Below are 22,689 nucleotides of genomic sequence, written 5' to 3' on the forward strand. Positions count from 1 at the left end.
TAAATATCTAACATTATTAATAATATTAAATAATAACTATAAATTCGTCGCAGGTAGAATAAATAAAGGACTTCATTAATTTATCAAAAAAGTAAAATGGTTATCACATCTTAAATAGATAACATAACGTTAGTTACGTAAAATAACTAACTGATGATGTCAACTAAAATGACTACTTACTACCTGAAATTATTTTTCCATAATTCTTTTGCGTTTTAACGTATTTAAGCCAGTGTTTATAATTCATTTTTATATTCAAGATCATCTTAAGTACACTCTTAAAATGATCTTGAAAGAAACCGGTTTTAAGAACGGATTATGATATACCGGTCTCAAACATTGCACAATATTGTCTATGAATAAGAAAAAGAATTTTGCGTAGTTTATTCCCATTTTTAATTTCATAGCTGTTTTCTCATAAGGCGCGACATTTATTTTTAGGGACGAAACTAGTCTGAAATTGTAGTTTTTGACATAAATATATCATTTATTGTTTAAAAGTATTTATTATTAATATTGTAAAATACTATTATTCTTAATACATATAATTATTAAAAATACACGAATATAAAACTTTGTTTTGTACATAAAAATTACAAAATATCACTAATTTATATTTTAATATAAATAAAAGTCAGATTAGTCTCATCTCTGAGATCGAGTGTTGTGCTAGAAAATAGCTATAAAGTGAGAAATAAAAATGGTAATAAGTATAAACACATTTCAATTTTAAACCCAAAACTACAAATCTTGGAACATTATCTTAGAGATTCTTTTAGAGGACCAAACAAATGGTAATTTAATATACATTAGCCACTTGTAAATTTTTCAAAATCAAAATATGCATTTACTCAATCTCCAGTCGACACTGAATATTAATCTATATTATATCTAGGTTCAAACTCCAAACTCAACAATGTAAATGTAATGTAACATATGGGTTGTTATTGATAGCTAAGATGGATAAATGTTCCTTCTTCATTTTCACTCCTTCATTTTTAAACTTCTTAATCCATTCATAAAAACTCTATCATGATAAAGTACCGTTTCCATATTGTGCTAAAAAATTTTCTATTTAAATCTCTGCACATCTTTAACCCATAAAAACCAAATCACTGCTCTCTGTTTTTCTTTGATGCAATAAGCAGAGGACGATTTATTTAACGAAAGCAATATAAAATTTAACTGAACAAGTTTAAAACTTTAACAATGTAAATATAGGCATAAAATGCATGAGTGGTATAGTAAACAATAGTATAATAAAAAGTGCCTTTATATTATATGTATATCTTATATTTTATCTAAGGAAAAAAGAGAGAATACAAGTTTATGATTGAAATCAAAATACTACTTACCACGTCCCACATCGTTAAGTACTTGAATTGGCCAGGATCGAATTTACTGAACTTGTTTTCGAGGAAAGGAATGTGCAGTATGAAGAAGGCATAATACAGTGTGAAGCTGTAAGCCACTACGTTGACCACATGGACCAAGGTGTTTAGAACGTGTGCCATTTTGATGAAATTCTGTCAAATTCAACAAATGTGCATATTAGTCCGACGAAACGGCGACAGTGATAATATAAAATATTGAACTAGTAGTATAATTATCATATACAACGACATATTCAATATAAATATTAAATACTCCAGAAGATGGAGAGAGAGAGATAATACAAATAGAGTTTCATAAGAAATTAATGCTTCTTAATCGTATTTAATATTACAAGTTATTAAACATTAAATTCTGCAATATTTGAGGTATTCTGTATATGCTTCGATATTTGCTTCGTTTAGCTAGAACATTAAATATAGCTTAAAGCAATATTAAATGATCGCGACTTTTTATTCACATTCGCGTATATTAATTAGTAGTTTCATTTTTTTAATTTAGAGATGTATAAAATAAATAGATATTTTCTGGAAAAATAAATATATCTTTTGTGATATTAAATTCATTTTAGATATAGAGAAAGAAAATTTTTCGCTGTTACAGCTAACCGTGGTTTACTAAGGCTGTATTTGCTGTCGTAACTGTAAATTTATGAATTACATCAAAACGATTTGCTGCTGTTCTTAATACATTATTAAAGTAGCCAAACGTGTATGTCTATCAGAATCATTACATCGTATAGCAACATAAAAATAGTTATCGAAACTAACCGATATGTCAGTGATAGGTAATACACTAGGTAGCTAATTAATGTAGTTACCTAGAATAACTCTTTTAGCTACAGAATATATTTTGAACATAACAAATATTTTCTGTAGCTAAATTCGTGTATCAGGTAGCTAAACTCTTTCAACTAAAATCACAGATAAGATTAGCTATCCATATATTACGGCGTAATTTGGTTACCATGTCCAGTTTTTAGCTACGACAGTTATTGTTTTTTTCATGTAGTCTATAACGCGTGTCAGATTTTAATTTATAATTCTATTATGTGTTTGTGTGTGTGTGTGTGTATGTGTGTGTATTTTAATTTTTTACATTTGTATGGCACATACAATTATAGAGATTTTATTCTTAAATTTAATACAAATCATAAATTATACAGACAAGAACTTTAAAAAACAATATTAATATTGTTTTTTAATATGTTAATTTATTTAATAAATTTATTTACGTTATTAAATAATACTTTATTCATATTATCAACTATTTATTATTCATTATTTAATTAGTTATATTTAATTATATTTAATATCATGATATTAAAAATAACTTTTTAAGTATACTAAAAATATATATACAATGTACTTTGATAAGAAGCAGAATTTCTGATTATCACGATTCGGCTCGATATATATTTTACAGTTAGAACGTTTAATAGACGAATTTGATTTTTTCAAATGAATCTAAAATTTCTAGTTATATATATTTATTAAACTTTCTTTTTATTAAAAAGTTATGCTAATCTAACTAAATAAAGTAAGCCGGTATTTCCGTTAAAAGATCGATCTCTTTTAAAATCGCTTAAATACAGTTTTTAAAATGCTAATACGGCTTTGTAATTGGTTTATAACATCTTAACTTGATATAATCTTAAATACAAGAATTAATTATAAGAATATCGCTCCTATAATATTATTCAAAGAAATTAAGATATATTTAATAGGAATCGCGCACTCATCATTTCTAAAAGAATTTTTAGAAGAATTTTTATTTATTTTTGAATACATATTGATTGAATATACTAGATTTTAAATTTATGAAACCAAATTTTTTTCAATGTATACGAATTATTTGATATTATTATACTACTACTTATTTATTGTAATTATATGGTAATTTTTTAACTAATAAATATATGTACTTTTAACATTGAAAGTAATACAAAACTAATGAAATTTACGCTAGACACTTGATATCTAATACGTGCCTTGATGCGTGAAGCAATTAAGTTGATTAAACTGAAACTCGTCTAAAATAGATTCAACATTAGCGTCAGAATAAAATTTCCGTTTAATCTAAAATTACACATTTCGCATAATTAATTCAAAATATTAATTTTTAATCAACTGCTGTTACGGGTTAACAATAAACCTTGAGAAATGTTTTGATCAAACCAATATGTTTTGATTGAAGCAATGAAGATTATAAATATGCAATCAGATTATAAATATGACTCTGCAGAATTTTTTTTTCATTTACGTAATCCTGTGATTAATACAAAGCAAGAATTTATGCACATAATTTGTGAAAAAAATAGATAGCAGAAAAACGAGGAATTGTATTGTGCCCTACTCAATTTCCTTATGAAACCTTAATAGATATAGTTATCTATACTACTTTTAAGACAATTTTATCCCGGGCGATTATATCGTTAGATAAATTGCTTGTACGTTGCTTACACGTTCATGTAACCTAAAAAGGCAGATTTTCAAGTATAAGATTCAATAAAATCGTTTCATGTCATCTTAAAGTCATGTATTGAAAGCAGGAGAATTGGGTTCTTAGATAACGTTTCGCAATCCATTCTGTCTTTCGCGTGCGAGATGATACAGACGAGTGCCTCTCAGAGCAGTTATTTAACTTCTCGATTCAACGGTATCTCTTCCGTAACTTCAACGACAAAGTATCACGTAAATCTGTAATCTCACCGCAACGAAATGTACACACGGATACTCATTTGTGCAGAAATACACACAGATACGTATTCGTATTCTCAGAAATTTTAGCCGAGAAATAACCGGTTGTTGAACCACAAAATCTTCTGCACAACGCGTTTATGGTACGGCGAGTATACGTTTCCCTATTGGGAACCTTGGCCGTAACAATACGATATTATAATCGCATGTAAATTTTAATCACCCGTCCGCTCTGCGAACCGTTATATAAATGACCATCACACTTTGACAGTCAAAGGCACTTATTAAACTTAATAGTCCTTTATTATAATAAGACGATAAAGGCCGCGTTCTCGACTGTCGTTCTTAAACGTCAATCGAAAATTTTTTTTATAACAAGTACAGAAAGAAGTCTAAAAAAAGTTCTTCGATACAGGCTTGCTTTCGTACGCTTCGTGCATCGTAATAATTTTTCACGACTAATGTAGAAAGGAATTTAATTTACAAAGAGATTCTTCGATATTGATTCGCTTCGCTATCGTAATAATCGTAATGACAATCTAAATGTAAGTGCGATAACTGATAATATAAATGTAAAAATAATAATTCTAATTATTGAAGCTGTACGTGCGCGTCATATATTAATGAAACTTGAAACGTTGTAGTATTTTCGTACATACTAATTTCCAATACAGCACAATGACGTTCAAAGCAAACGGAAAGATGATAAACCGATAAATTGTGTCAACACTTCAACGCGATCGATACTGAATTTTAAATATGCGATACGATAAGTTTAATAACAGAAGAATTAAGAGTGTTTGAACTCATTCATAGATAGGATTGCGTCTACATTACCTCGTTTATTATGTCGTAGAATGACCACTCCCCGGGCGTCGCGTGTCAAGTCGCGGCTGTCGGATGCGCACTGACAATCGAACCCCGACCGACTGCCCGCACTGAACCGGCGCGTACTATTAAAAGTTCGATAGCAGCGTTCGTGCTATGATACGTAAACGGTTATCAGCAGGATGACGTAGCATTAATGTCACGGTTTAAATGTGATTAAACTCCTTTCGCGATTACTGCTCGCGATTATCAGTACGACGACGAGGACAGCGATGCAACAACGACGACAACAACGACGACAACGACGACGACAACGACGACGCGGCGATGATGCGCTTACCGCGATCGACGGTGCGCGAATGCTACAACCGCGCGTGCAACAATTACGATTGTTGAGCGCGAGAACTATAGCTCACACCGTTCTAACGAGTTAGTCCTTCAAAGCTAACGAGAATCATCTTTCTGTTTGGTGGGAGAAGTGCAACGCGTACTAATAGAAAATTTGCAAAGCATTAAAGAATATGAAAAGACGATTCTCAAAAGATCGTCGAGCAATTAGGAGGTATTTTTTCGATAAGTAAAATGATGGAGAAAGAAATATAATATGAATTGTTGAAAATTTTTTAAGGCTTTACAATTTTAATTAAAATAAAAAATTAGAAGAAAAAAAATAACGATGTAAACAGAAAAGGGAAATGGGCCTTTTTAATAAGATCAATTTGAATAATAATTGAAATAAAAAGAAGAGATAATTTAAAAACTTTTTAATTAAAAAAATGTAGCGAGAGAACAATTTGCATAACAGTTGAAATAAAAAGAAGAAATAATTAAACAAAAATTTTTAATTAAAAAAGTCCACTGAAAAAAATATTTTATATTTATTCAAAATATAGGCGTATGATACGAGAAATAATTTTTGCTACATTCTCAGACTTAAAAAAAAATTTACATTTAAATTAAAGCACACAAATTGTATTAAATTTTAAAATAATTATTAAATAATTAATAAATAATACCGTAAATACTGTAAATCAAAATATAATTTACGTTAAATTAAAATAAAACTGAAAAGTAATAGAGTATTGAATAATAAATATATTAAATGTACATATATATATATATATATATATATATATATATATATATATATATAAACAATACGCCAAATGTAATCAAATTTATGTTATAATTATATTATACAATTTGTAGTATTTGTATAATATAATTTAGTTATTCACAAATTAACGGATTTATATTTATCTTTTAAAGAACGACTCGAAGAAACAGTTGTCGCAATGCCAACGAATGATATGATATAATAATGTCTTTAAAAATTCCGTTTGGTGATATGAGAGGTCAGTATGTCTCAGATTGTATATTTCTCCGGATCTCTGTGCTCCCGGATACAAATAACAGATATTTTTTTCATCCGAACGCATGATACCGCATGATATTGGAGATGTTGATGTACAAATGAACACACTTGTAATGATTTGCAACTAAAATTAATTGCAAAAATCGTTAATACAGCTGTCACATGCATTATATTAATGTATAAAAATAAGTCAGAAGAAATGCTTGTTTGTAAATGATAAAAATTTTTGCAGGAAAAAAAAATGTTTTATATAATTTAAGGAATTTTTTTTTAAATCATCAATTTTGTTGAGGAAATTTAGCACAATTTTAGCATCAATATCACAAGTAAGTTTTTGCCTCATGATTACTCACTATTCGTTATAAAGACTACGAAAATATTTACAAATATTTTTTTATGATCTTTTTTGAAAAAAATATTTATAACAATGTGTATTTGTAAATTATTTATAAGTACTTATAAATTATAATTTGTAAATTATTTATAAGTACTTATAAATTATCTATGAGCAATTACAAGCTGTACGTTATAATCTTTGAAAATTATTATCTTTAAAAGTTATATTACACTGTAATATAAATTATCTAAAATTAGGATAGAACATAATGTTAAATATAGATTCCTGTAAAATATTCAATCTTGATGAGAGCAAAACAATAATTAAACATACATTTAAGTTATCTTTTTTTGTATTCTATATTTCAAGAATATTTTTGCAAAGTTATACGCAAAAGTTTTCAAATAAATATTAATGAAAATGCAGTGATTTAGTGAAATAGATATAATTGCTTGCGAGAGCGATATAAATCATTCAGTTTCAGTCGAAGTCATAAAATTTTGTGAAAACCAGTGTAAGTTACATGAAAAAGAATTTGCTTATTATAAAATATTACACTAAAAAAAATGTTAACTCAACTAAATTTTTCAATTTGATTAAATTTCTTCAATGTAAATATTGTATTTATGTACTTAAGTTAAATTAAATTTCTTCAATTCAAGCATTTATATATTTAATTTAAATACATACATATTTTTAGAATTGTGTAGAAATTTAATTAAGTTGACAAATTTAGTCAAATTTACAATTTTTTCTCAGAGAGTTTACGTGGCCCAATATATTTAAAATTAAACGCATCTAAAAGAGAAAGTTCGTAAATTTCGACAGTATACTATCTAGCATAGAAATGATCCTAGCATACAAATGAATATAATGACAAAGTAGCTGATCTGAGCTGTGTTCTACTATGAAAAATTCACGAATCAAATTTTACAATATCATTGTTGTTCACAAAATGATAATTGCTGACGCCTGGCGATTTTGATACTGCTTAACAGTGTTCGTGAAAGATTAACTGAACATGTTTTTATAATTATGTGTAAACGCATCATATATTTTTTAAGAATTATTTTGTTCTTTTTGCTTATAATACAATTATGTTATAAACACATGCTTGGCACAGAGAAAGGATCACTAAACATTTCTACCATATTCTTAAATATTTTTTCTAAAATTTTTGTTATGTACATAAAAATACATATTTAAATTAAAAAATTGTAATTTAACAAAGATTTTAATATAAAGTTTTAAAAAATTGAAAAAACTTGTTCAGCATTTTATATATATAATTTTATTTTCTTTCTTGTTTATTTTCTTCTTCTGATAAAGATCTGATAAAAATATAAAATTTGTAAACAAAATTGTAATTTGTGACAAAAAAATTTGATGACTTGCTAAATTGAATATTTCTACAGTAATCGTTTGAGCTATTATCGGAACAGTCGATAATGTTAAAACATATGTAGTCATCGTCGGCAATGAAGTTTTTTGTTAGAAATACAACTAAAAGTACAGAGTATGACATTATTAACAGAGAAAGGAAATATTAAACCGTAAATATTTCAAGCAATTAGAAACTTTGATTGTTTTTCGACAGTACAAAATTGTTTCTTATTTAATATAATTTTCCAGTAATAGCAGAAAGGCCATCATAATTTTATGATATCTAAATTTTGTGAAATAATCAAATTAAATTAAAGAATTAAATCTTTTTGACAAAAGATATTTCTATTCGCAAGAAGATATCATATTTTTGGGAGAAAAACATGACGAACTGAATATTAATTTGTAGCTAATTTTCAAAAACACAACCAATTTAAAAAAATTATCGATTTATGTTTAAATAGGACATATTAGTAATAAAAATGAAAGATTATAAAAAACCAAACAGAGTTTAGTGTTAAAATTAGATATAAAAATATTGTAATTATATATACATATAATAAATAAGCTTTGTTTAAATAATAGACGATACAAGATTTATCAAATAATATAGAATAATGCAACGAGCATTGCACATAATAATAATAACTAATGTCGCAAAATCTGTCAATTATGTCTTACTTGTATAATTATTCAATCGAGAATTATTTTACATAAATTGAAAATTATTTTACATAATTCCGCGTAGCGAATGCAGGTATATACAACATCGAGGCGAGACAATCAGTCAATTTGAAAATGATAATATTTTTCTATTGATTCACCGAGTCGCGTGGACGACCAATTACCTTCAATTTATTTACCCGGTTTTCTTCTAGTCACGGCCCTGAACCAACCCGGTTATTCTGTCATTGTATTCATCGAGCGGTGGCTTTCAGTCGTGTTAGCCGGCTGTATCGCGTCCTCCGCATATTTCGAATCGCACAATGGATGTCAGACGGGGGATTTCTCGCGCATGAGCAATAGCGCATAGCGGTCACGTGATCCTCAGTAGCGTGCATCAACCGAGTGCCTGATGTTCTTGGATCCGTTATTCCAAGAACTCTGAAAAAAAAGCGAGATATAAAACAATTAGTATAAATTTTCTAAATTGTCTTTAAATTAATTAAATAATTTATAAATGGTTGTGACAAAATTGTATTAAATTAATACGTCTACTGTGTCGATATGTTGAGAGAATATACCAACATTTCTAGCTGCACGAATAGAGAGACCCCTGAGAGGAATTATTTCAGTATTCCGCAATAAATAAAATATATGAATACAATTGCGCATTTCTATAATTTACAATCGTTTTGATTTAATTTCGTGTTCAAAAAGCTTTAAAAAAGATTGCAAGAAGGAGGACGACAAAAAGAGAGATACATTAGAAGCAAGAAAGGAATTAACGTTTTTCATTGAATATCTAAACTCGAGTCTGTCACGGTAGTCACGTGGTATGCCAGGCGGAGTGGCGGGGATACTCGAGTGGTGGGAAAAATCCTTCTAATACTTGGCATCACTGCTTTCGCGGCGGATGTTTCGAGCGACATTTTCTCGACGGTTGACGCGCGCACGCAGTGGTTAAATCGGCACGCGCGCAAATTCGCGGAACGCGACGCGGGGATTCCTGAAGGCAATGCGCCGACAATAATTGTCGAGCCGCGATCAATCCCCGCGACCGTACGTGCAGCTGTTCCCGATCGTGGTGCGACTCCCTGTGCCTCTGATAATTCTCCAGAGCCCTACGAAAGTTTGTCCTTGTGAACCAGTAGTGTGTTAAACTTTGGACTTTGCAACGATTTTCATCGATATGATCCTGGCGATCTCCTACTACACAAACTTCTTCGAATAAATACAAGTAAAACGTACGTATTATATATATAGATTTATATATAATAGATTGTATATTATGTGTATATTTATACATATATTTTGCATTTTTGCTAATTTTCAAATTTTCAAAAGTGTATGATTAGATACGAAGATTTATGCAATTATACTTTGTATGTTCATAAATGTACATATAAATTTGATGTATGTATATATAAAGTATATACATGAATATTGTATATTTATATTTTTCAACTACTTCATATTTATAATTTTCGGATTTGATTATACACTTTTGATTTCAGCATCTATTGATGTCGCAATAGTTCCAACTACATTACAGGTAGTATTTCAATGTCATTTTTTTTGGGTCGCAAACCGGAGTCAAGTCTTTGTTGGGGGAACACTCAAGGCTGCAACTTTTTATTCTGAAATTACCTAATGGCTATAATAAAATTTGCAGTACTCCTGGAATAATTTTTATGATAACGTGTCATAAAATTTATAATCGCAATACGCCGTCATGCGTGCTGCAATAAGGCAAAATTGGTGAAAGTGTGCTACACAGAAACGTACAACTAATAAAACTGTAAAAGGTTATCGTCTAATCAAATCTAAGAAATAATACGAATAATCGTGTAATTTATAGAAGTTTCTTTTTTTTTAAACAAGAAGTTTACACATAGTTATACATACGCTCGCTCGCTTTAAAAACTTCGAATAAAAGACATATGTTCTTTCTTCTAAGATGGTTTTCAAAATGCAATATTACTCAGTGGAGCAGCCAAATAGCGTACGTGGAGACGGTAAAAGAACAACTAGTAGCGATGTGTAAACCGTCGCCGCGGAAATCGATCGGCCCCCATTATCGAACTCTAATGCCGGTTACGTGAGTAATATCACCGCGCTTTATCAGCGTTCGTTTAGCCGGAGGTTACCCCTTTTGGAGTGATAACACGGTTTATGCAAAACGAGACATGTTGACACTAATTGTAAAGCCCGTAATTAAAGATTGAAATTTGACCAATCAAAACGAGGAAATTTTAACTCCTTTTATTTTGATTGGCCAACTCAATCTTTAATCTTCAATCTTCAATTTTCAATGCGTAGTCTGATACAGGCTTAAGAGCTTCTAGCATTTTGGAGATCCTTATCTTGGATATAAAAATAATATTTAAAGCTATGATTTCAATAATGTTACATATATTGTTCGGTTTAATCACGTTCAAATGCGGCAAATTTTACGATGTACTGTTCAATTTATTAAAACATTCTTATATCGGATGTGATAATCTTCATAAAAAATTTTATTATTTATAATTTATTCCCGTTGAGTAAATATTGCAAGAAATTGTATTAATAATTTTCTTAGAAATTAGAGCAGTATATCTAATATGCTATTTTACTAAATGATATTCGTATTATTACGAATATATTGCTTGATTTTTATTTTATGAATAATGTATCTAGCAACTCGTATTTTAAAGACTTTTTATTTGCTTTACTTTCTAATGCTGCACTAAATCTCTATATATATTTTGGAATACTTTAAAAATCTTTTTGATTCTCTGTTAAGCGAATAGCTTTATATTTCTACATAAGTTTCTATTAATATACGAAATCTTTTGAAATAAACCAGCATAAAATGTTGCGCGTCTAAAATGTTTTAAGCGTAACTGATGTGCTGCGCAGATTGGAAAATATATTTTATGTGCTAATTATTGGACTTGTAACGAACGAATAGAACGGTAGATTCTCAGTGCGCGAAGAAATAGGTAACTTCTTATTGCTGCCATACGGCGTTTTTACCGTTACACATTACGCAACTTCTTCCTCGCACAGACGTGTGATATGCATGTACATACCTACTATTGCACCGTCACGCGTCGCACAGATACTAATACAAAAGCGCTTTTCAGACAAAGCCAAATTACTTCCGCGCAGAAAAAAAAAAAAACGTTTGCAAAGTTGTTGCAGAAACATGCATTGGTGAAACTCAGAAAATTATATTTTACGCTGCTTCTATTCGTGTTTTATAATTCTATTGCACTTCGACTTTCGTATTACGAATTAATCGACAAAAATTATCGGGAAGGTTGTCACGTTTATCTATCTCTAATATATTCTTTTGTCTCGCTATTTATAGCACTTGACATAAATTGCACGTACATTATATTTGCACTCCTGTAACAATGTTTCCAATAATTCTCAATAAGTGATAGAAAGAGTTAAAATTTTAAACTGGCGACTCTAACGCAGAGAAGCTTGACATTCGGTTGAGTCATACATAATTGAATACACGTATGTACGTACTGCATATCACGTGTCCATAGATAGACACCAATAATGAAATCTTATTCCTGAAGCAACGTAAGAGGCATATACATCTGGACGAGTTAAAACAAAACCTAACATCGACGCAAGTTTTTTTATGGAAGAACTTTATGGAAAGAGAAGTAGAAGTCGCATTTATTTCATTGTAAAGATTATACTTTTCTCGGTTAAAATTTTATTAAAATATAATAGAAAATGGCTATTCAAGTTTTCCTAAATCATGTTTCTTCAAAGCATTACGTTTATCGTAAACCACTTCTGTTCTCACAAGACTCATCACAGAACAAAATGGCAGAAACTTTACAAAGTTCAAACATAGATTTAACTTGATCTATTTTTCGAAATTGCGTTTGAATAAAATGGCAACTGGTCTTTTCAAGTTTTTAAAAAAAGTGTAAAATTATAAGTTGTTTGTTTTCGAGATACAGTGGTCACTTGTTTTTTAAAACAATTTAAAAAAATTTGAATATCGACGCTATTTTAAATTATTTTTTTTATTCAAATGTTAAGTACAAAAAAATATGATCTTGAAAATAGAATTTACAATGGAATAAACATGATTTCTTTACCTCTTTTTTTTCAAAAAAGTAAGGCCTTTGTTTTTCAACCCGTATAAACGCAGCTTTAATTTTTAACGTACCTCCTTTATTCAATTCTATAATTTATTCAATTCTCTAATTCTATAATTTAACTTGAATAAAATACCAAGAGATTATAATTTTACATATTCTAATTCAAAACTGAGCAATGAAAATGATAGTCATTAATTTATTTTCAGATGTAGAAATAGAAAATACATGTAGAATCATTTAAATTTTCATGTACTTATTGCGTCGCTTGACGTAAACTACATGCGCGATTTATTCATAAAGCAAGAAATATGCTTAATGTTTTTTAATGCACCTTTTAATTCAATTACATAATTTTACATTCGCTATTTCAAAATTGGACAGGGATGGTGGTAGCCGTTGATTTATTTTCAGATATATAAATAGTAGCACACACGCAAGATTATATAAATACTGTGTACTAGAAAGTATTTCTGTTAACACCGTGGATTACGGTCGTGTGATTGTCGAGAATACAATTAAAGCATCGTTGGCGCGCAAAAGTATATTTGTGCGGCGATAGCAAAACGGTTTTAAATTTATGAACATTACACTACATTAGCTTGCGTTAAGCGGCGTTTTCGCACAGTCTACTTTGCATATTCATTCCTTATCCATTGCAAAAAGGAATGAGCGCATCGTATAACTAGTGAAATGCTGCATCAAACTTTTCTGAAGCGTTTGAAACGCGGTACGGTCTTTTTCGCGTTCTATTGTACAGCAATGAATGCTCATAACAGACATCTGGTTCTTTTCAAATCGATCAGACGCTGCTATTAATGACGTGTTGTTTTGCGACGAATGAGGTATGCAAATTATTACCGCGGTACATGCAGTCTTTCATGCACAAAGTAGCATCAAGAATCTATCTTTCTGGATCATCTATATTCAATTTGTCAAGAAGAAATTTATATTCAATGTTTAATGATGTGCTTTCAGTAATTATTTCGATAATTATTAAAAGGTTATTTCTTCATATATAGAATCATTTGTTTATTCTTCCTCAAATATTGGATATAATTTATATTGGAATTATACGTACATGTATGTAAAGATAATTACTTTTAACATTCGGATAATCGAAAAATATTTTAAGTGCATCTCTGCTTAACGTTTCTTCATTTAAAATCCTTTAAAAATTTTTCTTAAATACTTCAGCCAAGAAATCGCATGATTCGCATATTCAAAAAAATTTCACTGTTTTACAATACCGGAGATAGATTTCGAGAATCGCGTGTCCTGGTACGAAGTACGTATACTTTGGCCACCCACTCACGACGCTCGACGTCCCGACGACGTTCCGCTCGTCAATAGTAACGGCGCCAGGCGCGCGCAACGCTAAATGGATCTCTCGTGTGGATCCTGGACAGTTTTTCGAAACGAAACGATGAGATCATAATAGCGGGGGTGCCAGGAGAACACGGAGCGGTGAGTCAGCGTCAAGTTGGTAACCGGCTTCGGGCTTTCCTCTCTCTTTCGCTATCTCTCTCTCCCTCCCTCCCTCCCTTTCTCTTTATGGTTCGTTCGCGAGCTCTTACCATCCCGTCTCTTTTTTTTCTCTGTCGTACCATATAATCCCGTTGTGGTTATTACCCCTCGCTTTCCGTCTTGTGTTTCTCAACGCTCTGACACTTTCGAACGAATCGGCGCGGTGCCACGCCGCTGCGAGTCGAAGTAACTCTTCATTGCGCGCACAGTTCGCTCGGACGCGCAGGTGCATCGTCGATTTTGTCCTCCGTCGCGTTCGTCGCAACGCTTCCCGATTAGGAGCGCACGGAGAATCAGGAATCGTTTCCACCTCTTCTTAAAGGGATTTATAAGGCTCCGTACACTGTAAGTACGATGTACTTTGCGCCTTTCCATCTTTCGCGTCGATTTTTCTGACTTCCGCCGAAGCAACATCCTCTACGTACGTACGTAATCTTTCTTCACTCTTTGCGACAGTCTAATAATCACGTCTATTCTTCTTCTTTCTTCGTAGCTTTCAATTTGCACGCCAGTGAGCGCTTCTACCGCGTCGCCGAGGCAATAATTTATCTGTTCGATAAACTTCACCGAAGAGACAAAAATAAATGTGACGTAACAATATGAATTAGATGCGTCTCTATGCTTCTCATTACTTTGAATTTCTAATATATCTGAGCAGTATTATTCAATTTTCTAGCTATAACACATTGATTTCTTGGAATAGTATGTTCATTTAGAAACGTACTCATTAAACAAGGTCTATTTATATGAGGATTGTTGTATGTTTGTATGTAAGGCTTACACCCTAGAGGATATTGATTTTCAATTTTGATAACTCTTTCGAAAAGCTAAAATTGCATTTGAATGTCTAAAAAAAAATAAAAAAAAAAATTAAAAGATTAATAATTCGTATGAAATATTTCGGCATTATAAAGATTCGAGATCTGTATTAATAAAAAAAAGGCAACATTTTGATGATTTATATACTTCATTGCGATACGCCTAAGTACCGTTTCTGAAACCGGCTCCGGCTCGCCGGTCAGGATATCGACCGTTCTCAATTTCATTCATCAACACTCGCGGTTTATCTCGGCTCTCGCCAATTCATTTACCGCGCTGTCTCGTTAGCGTCAATGATAATCAAAATAGCACAGCTTATTTTGAGCGTACTGAAAATTTAAATCTTCGAAGAAACTTGAACGTTTTCAGTTTTATTTTTTGAAATCGAATGTCCGTGAAGTCTCGCAACAGAGTTTCGCGCCATGTCGACAAAAATTACGATTTTTGCTCACTGTCGTGGCGATCGATACGGTTGTGCCTCGACGAGCTAGCCGCTTGGAAAGTGCAAGGGATCGCGAATCGATCGATCGCTCACTCGCCCGTTGCAAGGTCGTTGCAAAACTTTCGCGAAATAATTATCCGAACCGGTTGAAAGAACGCTCGTACGACGCGCATCATACAAGGACGACCCTCTGTGAATCATCCTTGGGGCAATACGCCAGGCGTCTCTATGAGCGTGAAAAAAAAGTGAAATGAGAAATCTATCGAATTCAGTTTTATCACGCTGTTTATTTTACGCTATCTTTACGTTCACCTGGATGCTAGACTACAAATGTTCTCTGGATTTATCTTTTACGAGTAAATCGCGGTGTCTGGCGTTACCTTCAGATGTCGAATTATACGGTCATGGATTTATCGCTTTTTCAGCGAGAAACGTTCGCGAGCAAGATAAATCGCGCGTTATTTATATAGTGGGAGCGGCTCCTAGCTAACATAGGTTCCACTTCGCGAATCAGCCATCATCGAACATTACACACGTCCTCTTTGTTGCCCGGTGTGCAGTCGTGCCTGAACACGGCGCACCGCGTATGATTCAGAGCGCATCACGCTTCTGCTAGCGGACACGTTTCTTCTCGTGTGTCATTCGTACGCTCGTTAATACATTGTCCGCCTCGTTAATAACAAAAAATAAAACCATACCGCCCCCAGATGTCTTATATAATTGACAATTAATAAGTCGGTAAAAAAAAAACTTGATACACCAGCGATTAATCCCAGGCAAACTAATCATTATTCAATCAAATTCAATAAGAGTAATATATGTAAATATAATATTTATAAATATTTTTATAACACGCATAAGTCTCTCATTTATGAACTTTCGACGCCAGATTTCTCGTCAGATTCTTGAGCTGAATGCTTTGAGAATGAAATCGATATTGGAGAAATATAATCACGTATTTTAAAATAAAAATTTGTGCAGCAAAAATGTTACTTTGACGGAAAGGCTCTGAGTTGAAATTATCTCTAAATATTGATTTGAAATAAAAGTTACAGTTCACCTACATCCTTTTCGCTTGTCTTGATCCTTTTAACCTTTTACCTAAAAAGGTAAATTATTTATTTATTGTAATGTTTCAGATTATTGACGCGTGTTCGAAAAGGAGAGCAAAATGTCCGAATATATGTACATATCTGAGTGCGAATATTTGCCATGGCATTCCACTCGAAATCGCTTGGACTACAGTACTTACGAAGAGCGCAGGTTCGAGAAACCTGATAAGAAGCTGTCCATTAAGATGGTCAGATCCGTACTTCGACACATGCCGGATGTAGGTAAGATGAAATTGTGTCAGATCAAGCATATTATACAGGGTGTTTTCTAACATGTAGAACCCACTTTGGCAGCGTGGGACAGGATGAGACACATATATACGCGAAAGAAACAATTTTGCTGAAATACAGATCTGAAAATAATTGTGTTAAATCATTTAAAATATTGTATCGAATGTTTAATTTGCTTGCTAGAATGTCAAAACTGTTCGCAACAACATTATCATGCTCGGGCAATCTACATAATTATTTTGAGGGTTCAATATAAAATCTATATCTAACTAAATTTTTAGATGCTGCATTAAAATTATTCTTTTCGTGTAAATTATGAAAAAAACCACTTAGACTCATACATCGTTTTTGATCTTGTTTCAAAGTTAGTCATTTTTGTTCTCCCGTAATGTATCGCTGCTTGCCTTGATAGGAGATACTCGAAACGATTACCTTCTGTTTTTGTAAACAATGTTTGATATCTTTTGAATATTACTTACCTCGTTAATATCACACATGTGTTCATTGAGTTTACACATTTCAGTTCGTTCTGTTGCTAGCGTGCTAAAAGTAATGATTAAATATTCATTCAAGAGTCAGAAAACGACAGTCATGTACTTGATGGACTTGCCGAATGTAATTCGGCCGATGTAAGACGTCTACGCCGCGCGGATCGCTTTCTTAATAGACTTCGGATGAGAAAACATTTCAACGACATAAACGCCTACGAAACAGAGTCGTTTAAAAAGAGTGTTAAATGATAAATCAATTAGTATCAGAACTGTTAATGTTGAAAAACGGATCTCGAATTATATTGAAGAAAATGATGTAACAGTACGTGAAAAATAGCAGCCGTATACTGGAAGTCAAAAATGACTCTAACAAGATCATCTGAAACAAGATCAAATAAGATAACTATTCTACATGAACTTTTTTCATTATTTAGATGTTCCCTATCCACTGCCAAGATAGGTCCCACAATTGGGAAACACCCTGTACACATGATAAATTTATGCCGAAATCAATTTGTCACATTTGTATGAATCTAGGCATGTACTTTTGGCGTTTAAACAAATCACGATTTGTCGTGCAGAGAGAAATATGATTTTAAAACTTTTCGAAAAAATTACTTTTGTCTTCTATTCAAAACCTTCCGACAAGTTGTTACCACGCGGATCTTTTGTATCATTAATGATTTATAGCATATTTAACAAATAAAGAGTTAACATAAAGTAAAATAATTTTTATTTTATATTTAAGATCATCTTAAATCTAAGTTTAAGCGGTCTTTATTTAACCAGTAAAATAATCGCGTAACATCTCATAAATATGAGATGTAACGCAATCATTTCATTTTTAAATACAAGAAACTGAATTATGAATACCGCTCTGAACTGATCACATCAATGAAACGAATGAGATACAGAAAACGAAAATTCGGCTGTTCTATTCTATGTACAGTCAATTGAATATAATCAACAACTGTTTCTACAGCTGTCCAAATAAAATTTAATCTTTTAATTAATTTTCAAAACGCCAAAGATAAACGTGTCGTCAACGATTAAGGTGGAATATATTAGTATGTTCGGCCCGTTGCGTACATACTTCCGGGGAACATTCGCATTCGAATTGCTTCCGGTCGTGCACAACGTTTCGCGGATAGCATTGTAATAACGATCGGTCTGTTGTTTCTAGACCTGGAGCATTGCACGGACGAATATATCACGCGCTTCCTGTTAGCCCGGAAGTATAACATCGAGCAGACGGCGGCCCTGATAGCCGCTTATCAGGCGCAAATTACGCTTCGCCAGGATATCTTCGGCAATCTCACCGCCCGGGACCCGGCATTGCAGCGCGCGCTTCGCGCGGGCATACCAGGTGTTCTGCCCGCGCGCGACAGGTACGAACAATAATCTCCTGTAGGAAGTTAAAACTTGTGACGTACATATCGCTAATTTATTCTTATACTTTTCGCCGTTATCGGCACGTGCTACGTACGTGCCGGAAAAATGCGTGACCAATAAAGCTTCTTCCTGCATAAATATTAACATGATGTATTATCATGTATAGTGTAAATATAGCATATCCATATACATTCTCGCGTGACTTGTAAATTTTTATTAAAAAAAAAAAAAAAAATAGTAATACTAAAAGACAATGCATCATTCTAAATTTGTGGTATGTTAATCCTTTGAATTCTGTACTTTTGATTGGACAAATCTGTGTATTTCGGACAGATCGTTATATGCCAGTTAGTGATATTACTTTTTTTTTAGTACTTTTTCAAATTTAGTACTTGAAACTTAAATAAACTTTTCTTTATGACTGTATAATTTAAGAACATTAAAAAGCATGTATAATTAGATAAATTTATTTTAAAGCTTTAATAAATTTTGTAATCTTGTCTAGAATTTTGCATAAAATTCCTAGAAAATTCGGGAATTTTTTTAAAAGTTTGACTATGTAAAATAAAAGTACATTTATAACTTAATCATTTATCTGATAATTTCATTTTTTTGTTTTCCCATAAATCAATATAGGAAAGGCAGATGCGTGCTGGTTATTTTAGCGTCTCAATGGGATCCCGTAGCCGTGCCCGCATTGTCCGTTCAACGAGCGATTTTCTTAGTTCTAGAAATACTTATTCAAGATCCTCGAAATCAGGTGCGACTCTCATTATTTATTAATTGATTGCTTATCTCACGAAATCATATTATTATAAAATGTTTGTTCTTGTTACTTTTTTAAAGCAACAAATTTTTTTAAGAACTTATTTGAAAACTATAATACATAATCTTCTGTTTTTGGATGTATAAAGCCAAATCGTAGAAAACATACAAATATAAGGTCTATTCAATATTATAAAGTACCACCTATAAAAAATAATAAAAAGTTTATTATATAAAGCTTAACATAAAAAAAATGCATGCATAAGTTTCGAAGCTCAATGGTAACTCTAACGAGGCGTAACTACCCCAACGTTTTGAATTCAATCGACTGCAGCTAATGTTGTTCCATTCAGCTAAATCTAGACAGTCTAGACTCGACGTCCATTGCCACGCTGGCACTATTACACTTCGCTTAATGGTGACCTACGTTTTTTTTTTTCTTTTCAGCAATCCGGTTTCGTCGCCGTAATAGACTGGGGCGGATTCTCGTTGCGACAGGGCGGTGCATTGGGAACAGCGGCTCTGCGAAATCTAATAGCTGCTCTACGTGGGCGATTTCCTGCCCGATTCAAGGCAATACACTTCCTCTCGGCGCCGCTCTACGTCCAGGCGACATTGGCCTTAGTGAAGCCGTTCTTGGACGAAAAGACACGGAATAAGGTGAGATATGCATAAGCGATGCATGAATTTCTAAGCTACGTTACAAATTAAAATCGTGCTTCGTTGCATGCAACGGAAGGTAATTATAACTGTAAAATTTTATTAGCACTTATTGTAACTAAAATTTATTTTTTGCAAGTGGATTAACTAGACTTGATAATTCAGCTTCGCGCGATTTCCTATCCAGTTTCTATCGTACTTAGGAGATAGTACACGATAGTATAATCGATTTCTGCTGCTTATGTGCAAAGTAATCTGCGAGAAACAGATAGAGTGAGAGATGAATGTCTCAGTAAATTGGTACCCTCTGAAATATGCGTAAATGGCTACAAATTATTGTTTAGATTACAGCCAAACGCGAAAAGATGTTATCGTTTATCTCTCTACTCAGATTTTTCTGCACGGCAACAATCTCAGCACGCTTCACGAACATTTACCGACGGACATCCTGCCGGCGGAGCTCGGTGGAACGGGGCCAGCGTTCAACCCAGGATTGTGGGCCGAGCCGGTTATTCACTCGGCGATGAAAGAGGCCGAGCTCACCGCCGCCGCCACCGCCAAAAAGGGAAAAGAACGTCAGGTCGACATGCAAGAGCCGACCAACCTTCGAGACGACTCAACAACCGCAAGCGGAAATCATCAGAGGAGCGATTGCTCGAACGTCTCGGCGAACGCGGGCAAAACTTCTCTGAACAATTTCGATGAACCTACGAAACACTCTTTCGGAAGAGCGACGCAGAGCGATGTGGAGCTAAATGTGGTGAATAAGCGATCGAATAAACAGAAAGAGACGATGGAAAGATTTATGACAAGAAACAGCGAGGACAGCTTCAAGGAACAATTGCATGAACAAATCAGTATCGGGAACATAAACGAGACACATCATGTTGATGATAATAGAACGGACGAGCTCAAAAATACGAATGACTTGAAATTGTTCCTCGACGCGGACATCAACCTGAACGAATTCGAGATGATCCCCAGCAGATCGTGCAGCGAGAGCAGCAAGGACAACTTGCTGGACAACAGATTGGAACAGAAGGCTCTCATCGCCATCTGTAACAACGAAACACCGTCGGAAAAAACGAATCTTATAACGTAATGCCAATCTCCGTATATAGATCTAAGTACTTGTAATGTTTGTTGATAAAAATCTGTCTCTTCCCGCTGAATGAGTTTTTTTTATAAGCGACACGAATCTGTGAATAATAACTTGAGTAGTCTTGAGATACTATAATTTTTTCAATAATAGCAACAGGTTTCTTTGTAGACTATTTTCTAGATATAATTTGGTTCGGTGCTTTTCCGGTTGCAGATTTCCGTTTAGAATATATAAAACCAGGAAGTCAAATTTTTATGTTGATCTTAAAATACTACTGAAAGTGAGTATTAAAAGCGCATTGAAAAGTTCTCGAACTTTTATTCTTTTTATCCTTAATTGTACTTATAAAACGTGCAAAAATTATGCTAAATTTGAATTAAAGCTTACACACACAAAAAAGAACATGACATATTCCGTTTATGTGTTATGATCCTTGCATTAGGAATGTTTAGCTTAATTGCGACAATTGTTGAAACTGTGGTTCCTGTTTTTACAAATTAGACAGCTCTTCTTAAAACAATTTAATTGCTATTAAAAGGGCTGTAAAATACTTAGAAAGATAAGGGCTGTTCATGGTACTTCATAATCATTCATATATATTTTAGCACAATTGTCAGATATGTTTCCGAACTTGTAAAGATTAATTGATCATATGCTTTTTTGATTGCAGTTATGAGAGTTGAAGAATGAATGAGCATGAGAGATTTCATGAAACATACACCCATAAATATTGTATACATTTATCAATAGTTTGAGAGCATGCTTCATACTTAGTAATAAAATAAATATTTTGGATATAATCTATATATTTTTTTAATGATGTACGTACATATTTTAAATAGCATCTATGCGAACTAAAATATAGTTTTTTCAACTTATAAAAACTATGACGCTATATTTTAAACGTATACTGCAATTTGTTCTTCCAATGACTTTTTAACTCATTGATCAATTTTATCTTTTGCATATTTGAATTTTACATTTGTATATGTACATGTAATAAATTATTTAATACAAAAACAGCAGAAAATTCATAAAACCCTAAAACGATTTATTTGTCAATAAAATTATTCATTTAAAAAAATAATGCTAGAAAATATTTTTTTAACGTTTATTTATTATTATGTAAACATTTATTCGTCATTAATTATTTATTTGGTAAAAGGTTTTTAGTAAATATTTTTCTAATATTTATTTAATATTTTATAAATATTTATTTTTCATGAAATACTCATGTGAGAAAATTATTTCAGTAAAAAAAATCTTTATTAATTTAGAAAACATTTTTTTAACATTAAAATAAATTTTTTTTTAATAAAAAAAGGGAATTTTTCCCATTATTTGTAACGTTTTTAAAAA

The 22,689-nt window shown here is 32.1% G+C and overlaps 2 protein-coding genes across 5 annotated transcripts in view; one reads left to right on the top strand and one right to left on the bottom strand.

Moving 5' to 3' along the window:
• LOC105202073 (androgen-induced gene 1 protein) overlaps positions 1 to 9,099 on the bottom strand; it is a 26,724-nt gene extending 17,625 nt beyond the window's left edge. Inside the window, exons 1-2 of one of the 2 annotated variants that reach the window (XM_039452384.1) lie at positions 8,863 to 9,099; positions 1,356 to 1,526 (exon numbers count right to left, since the gene is read on the bottom strand). In XM_039452384.1, coding sequence (XP_039308318.1) covers positions 1,356 to 1,514 — 159 coding nt within the window. In that variant the 5' untranslated portion in view covers positions 1,515 to 1,526; positions 8,863 to 9,099. Of the gene's footprint in view, positions 1 to 1,355; positions 1,527 to 4,928; positions 5,273 to 8,862 lie in introns of those variants that run through there. The other variant, XM_026132448.2, reaches the window with a different exon arrangement.
• The window catches only part of LOC105202072 (clavesin-2), a 26,376-nt gene extending 4,026 nt beyond the window's left edge, over positions 1 to 22,350 (top strand). Inside the window, exons 1-6 of one of the 3 annotated variants that reach the window (XM_011170453.3) lie at positions 9,409 to 9,921; positions 16,717 to 16,911; positions 18,595 to 18,799; positions 19,440 to 19,563; positions 20,016 to 20,228; positions 20,620 to 22,350. In XM_011170453.3, coding sequence (XP_011168755.2) covers positions 16,749 to 16,911; positions 18,595 to 18,799; positions 19,440 to 19,563; positions 20,016 to 20,228; positions 20,620 to 21,330 — 1,416 coding nt within the window. In that variant the 5' untranslated portion in view covers positions 9,409 to 9,921; positions 16,717 to 16,748 and the 3' untranslated portion in view covers positions 21,331 to 22,350. Of the gene's footprint in view, positions 1 to 9,408; positions 9,922 to 14,391; positions 14,662 to 16,716; positions 16,912 to 18,594; positions 18,800 to 19,439; positions 19,564 to 20,015; positions 20,229 to 20,619 lie in introns of those variants that run through there. The other 2 variants (XM_011170454.3, XM_039452361.1) reach the window with 2 other exon arrangements.
• The last annotated feature ends 339 nt before the right edge of the window (positions 22,351 to 22,689 follow it).

Source organism: Solenopsis invicta, chromosome 1 (genome assembly GCF_016802725.1).
Source record: "Solenopsis invicta isolate M01_SB chromosome 1, UNIL_Sinv_3.0, whole genome shotgun sequence".
NCBI lineage: Eukaryota > Metazoa > Arthropoda > Insecta > Hymenoptera > Formicidae > Solenopsis > Solenopsis invicta.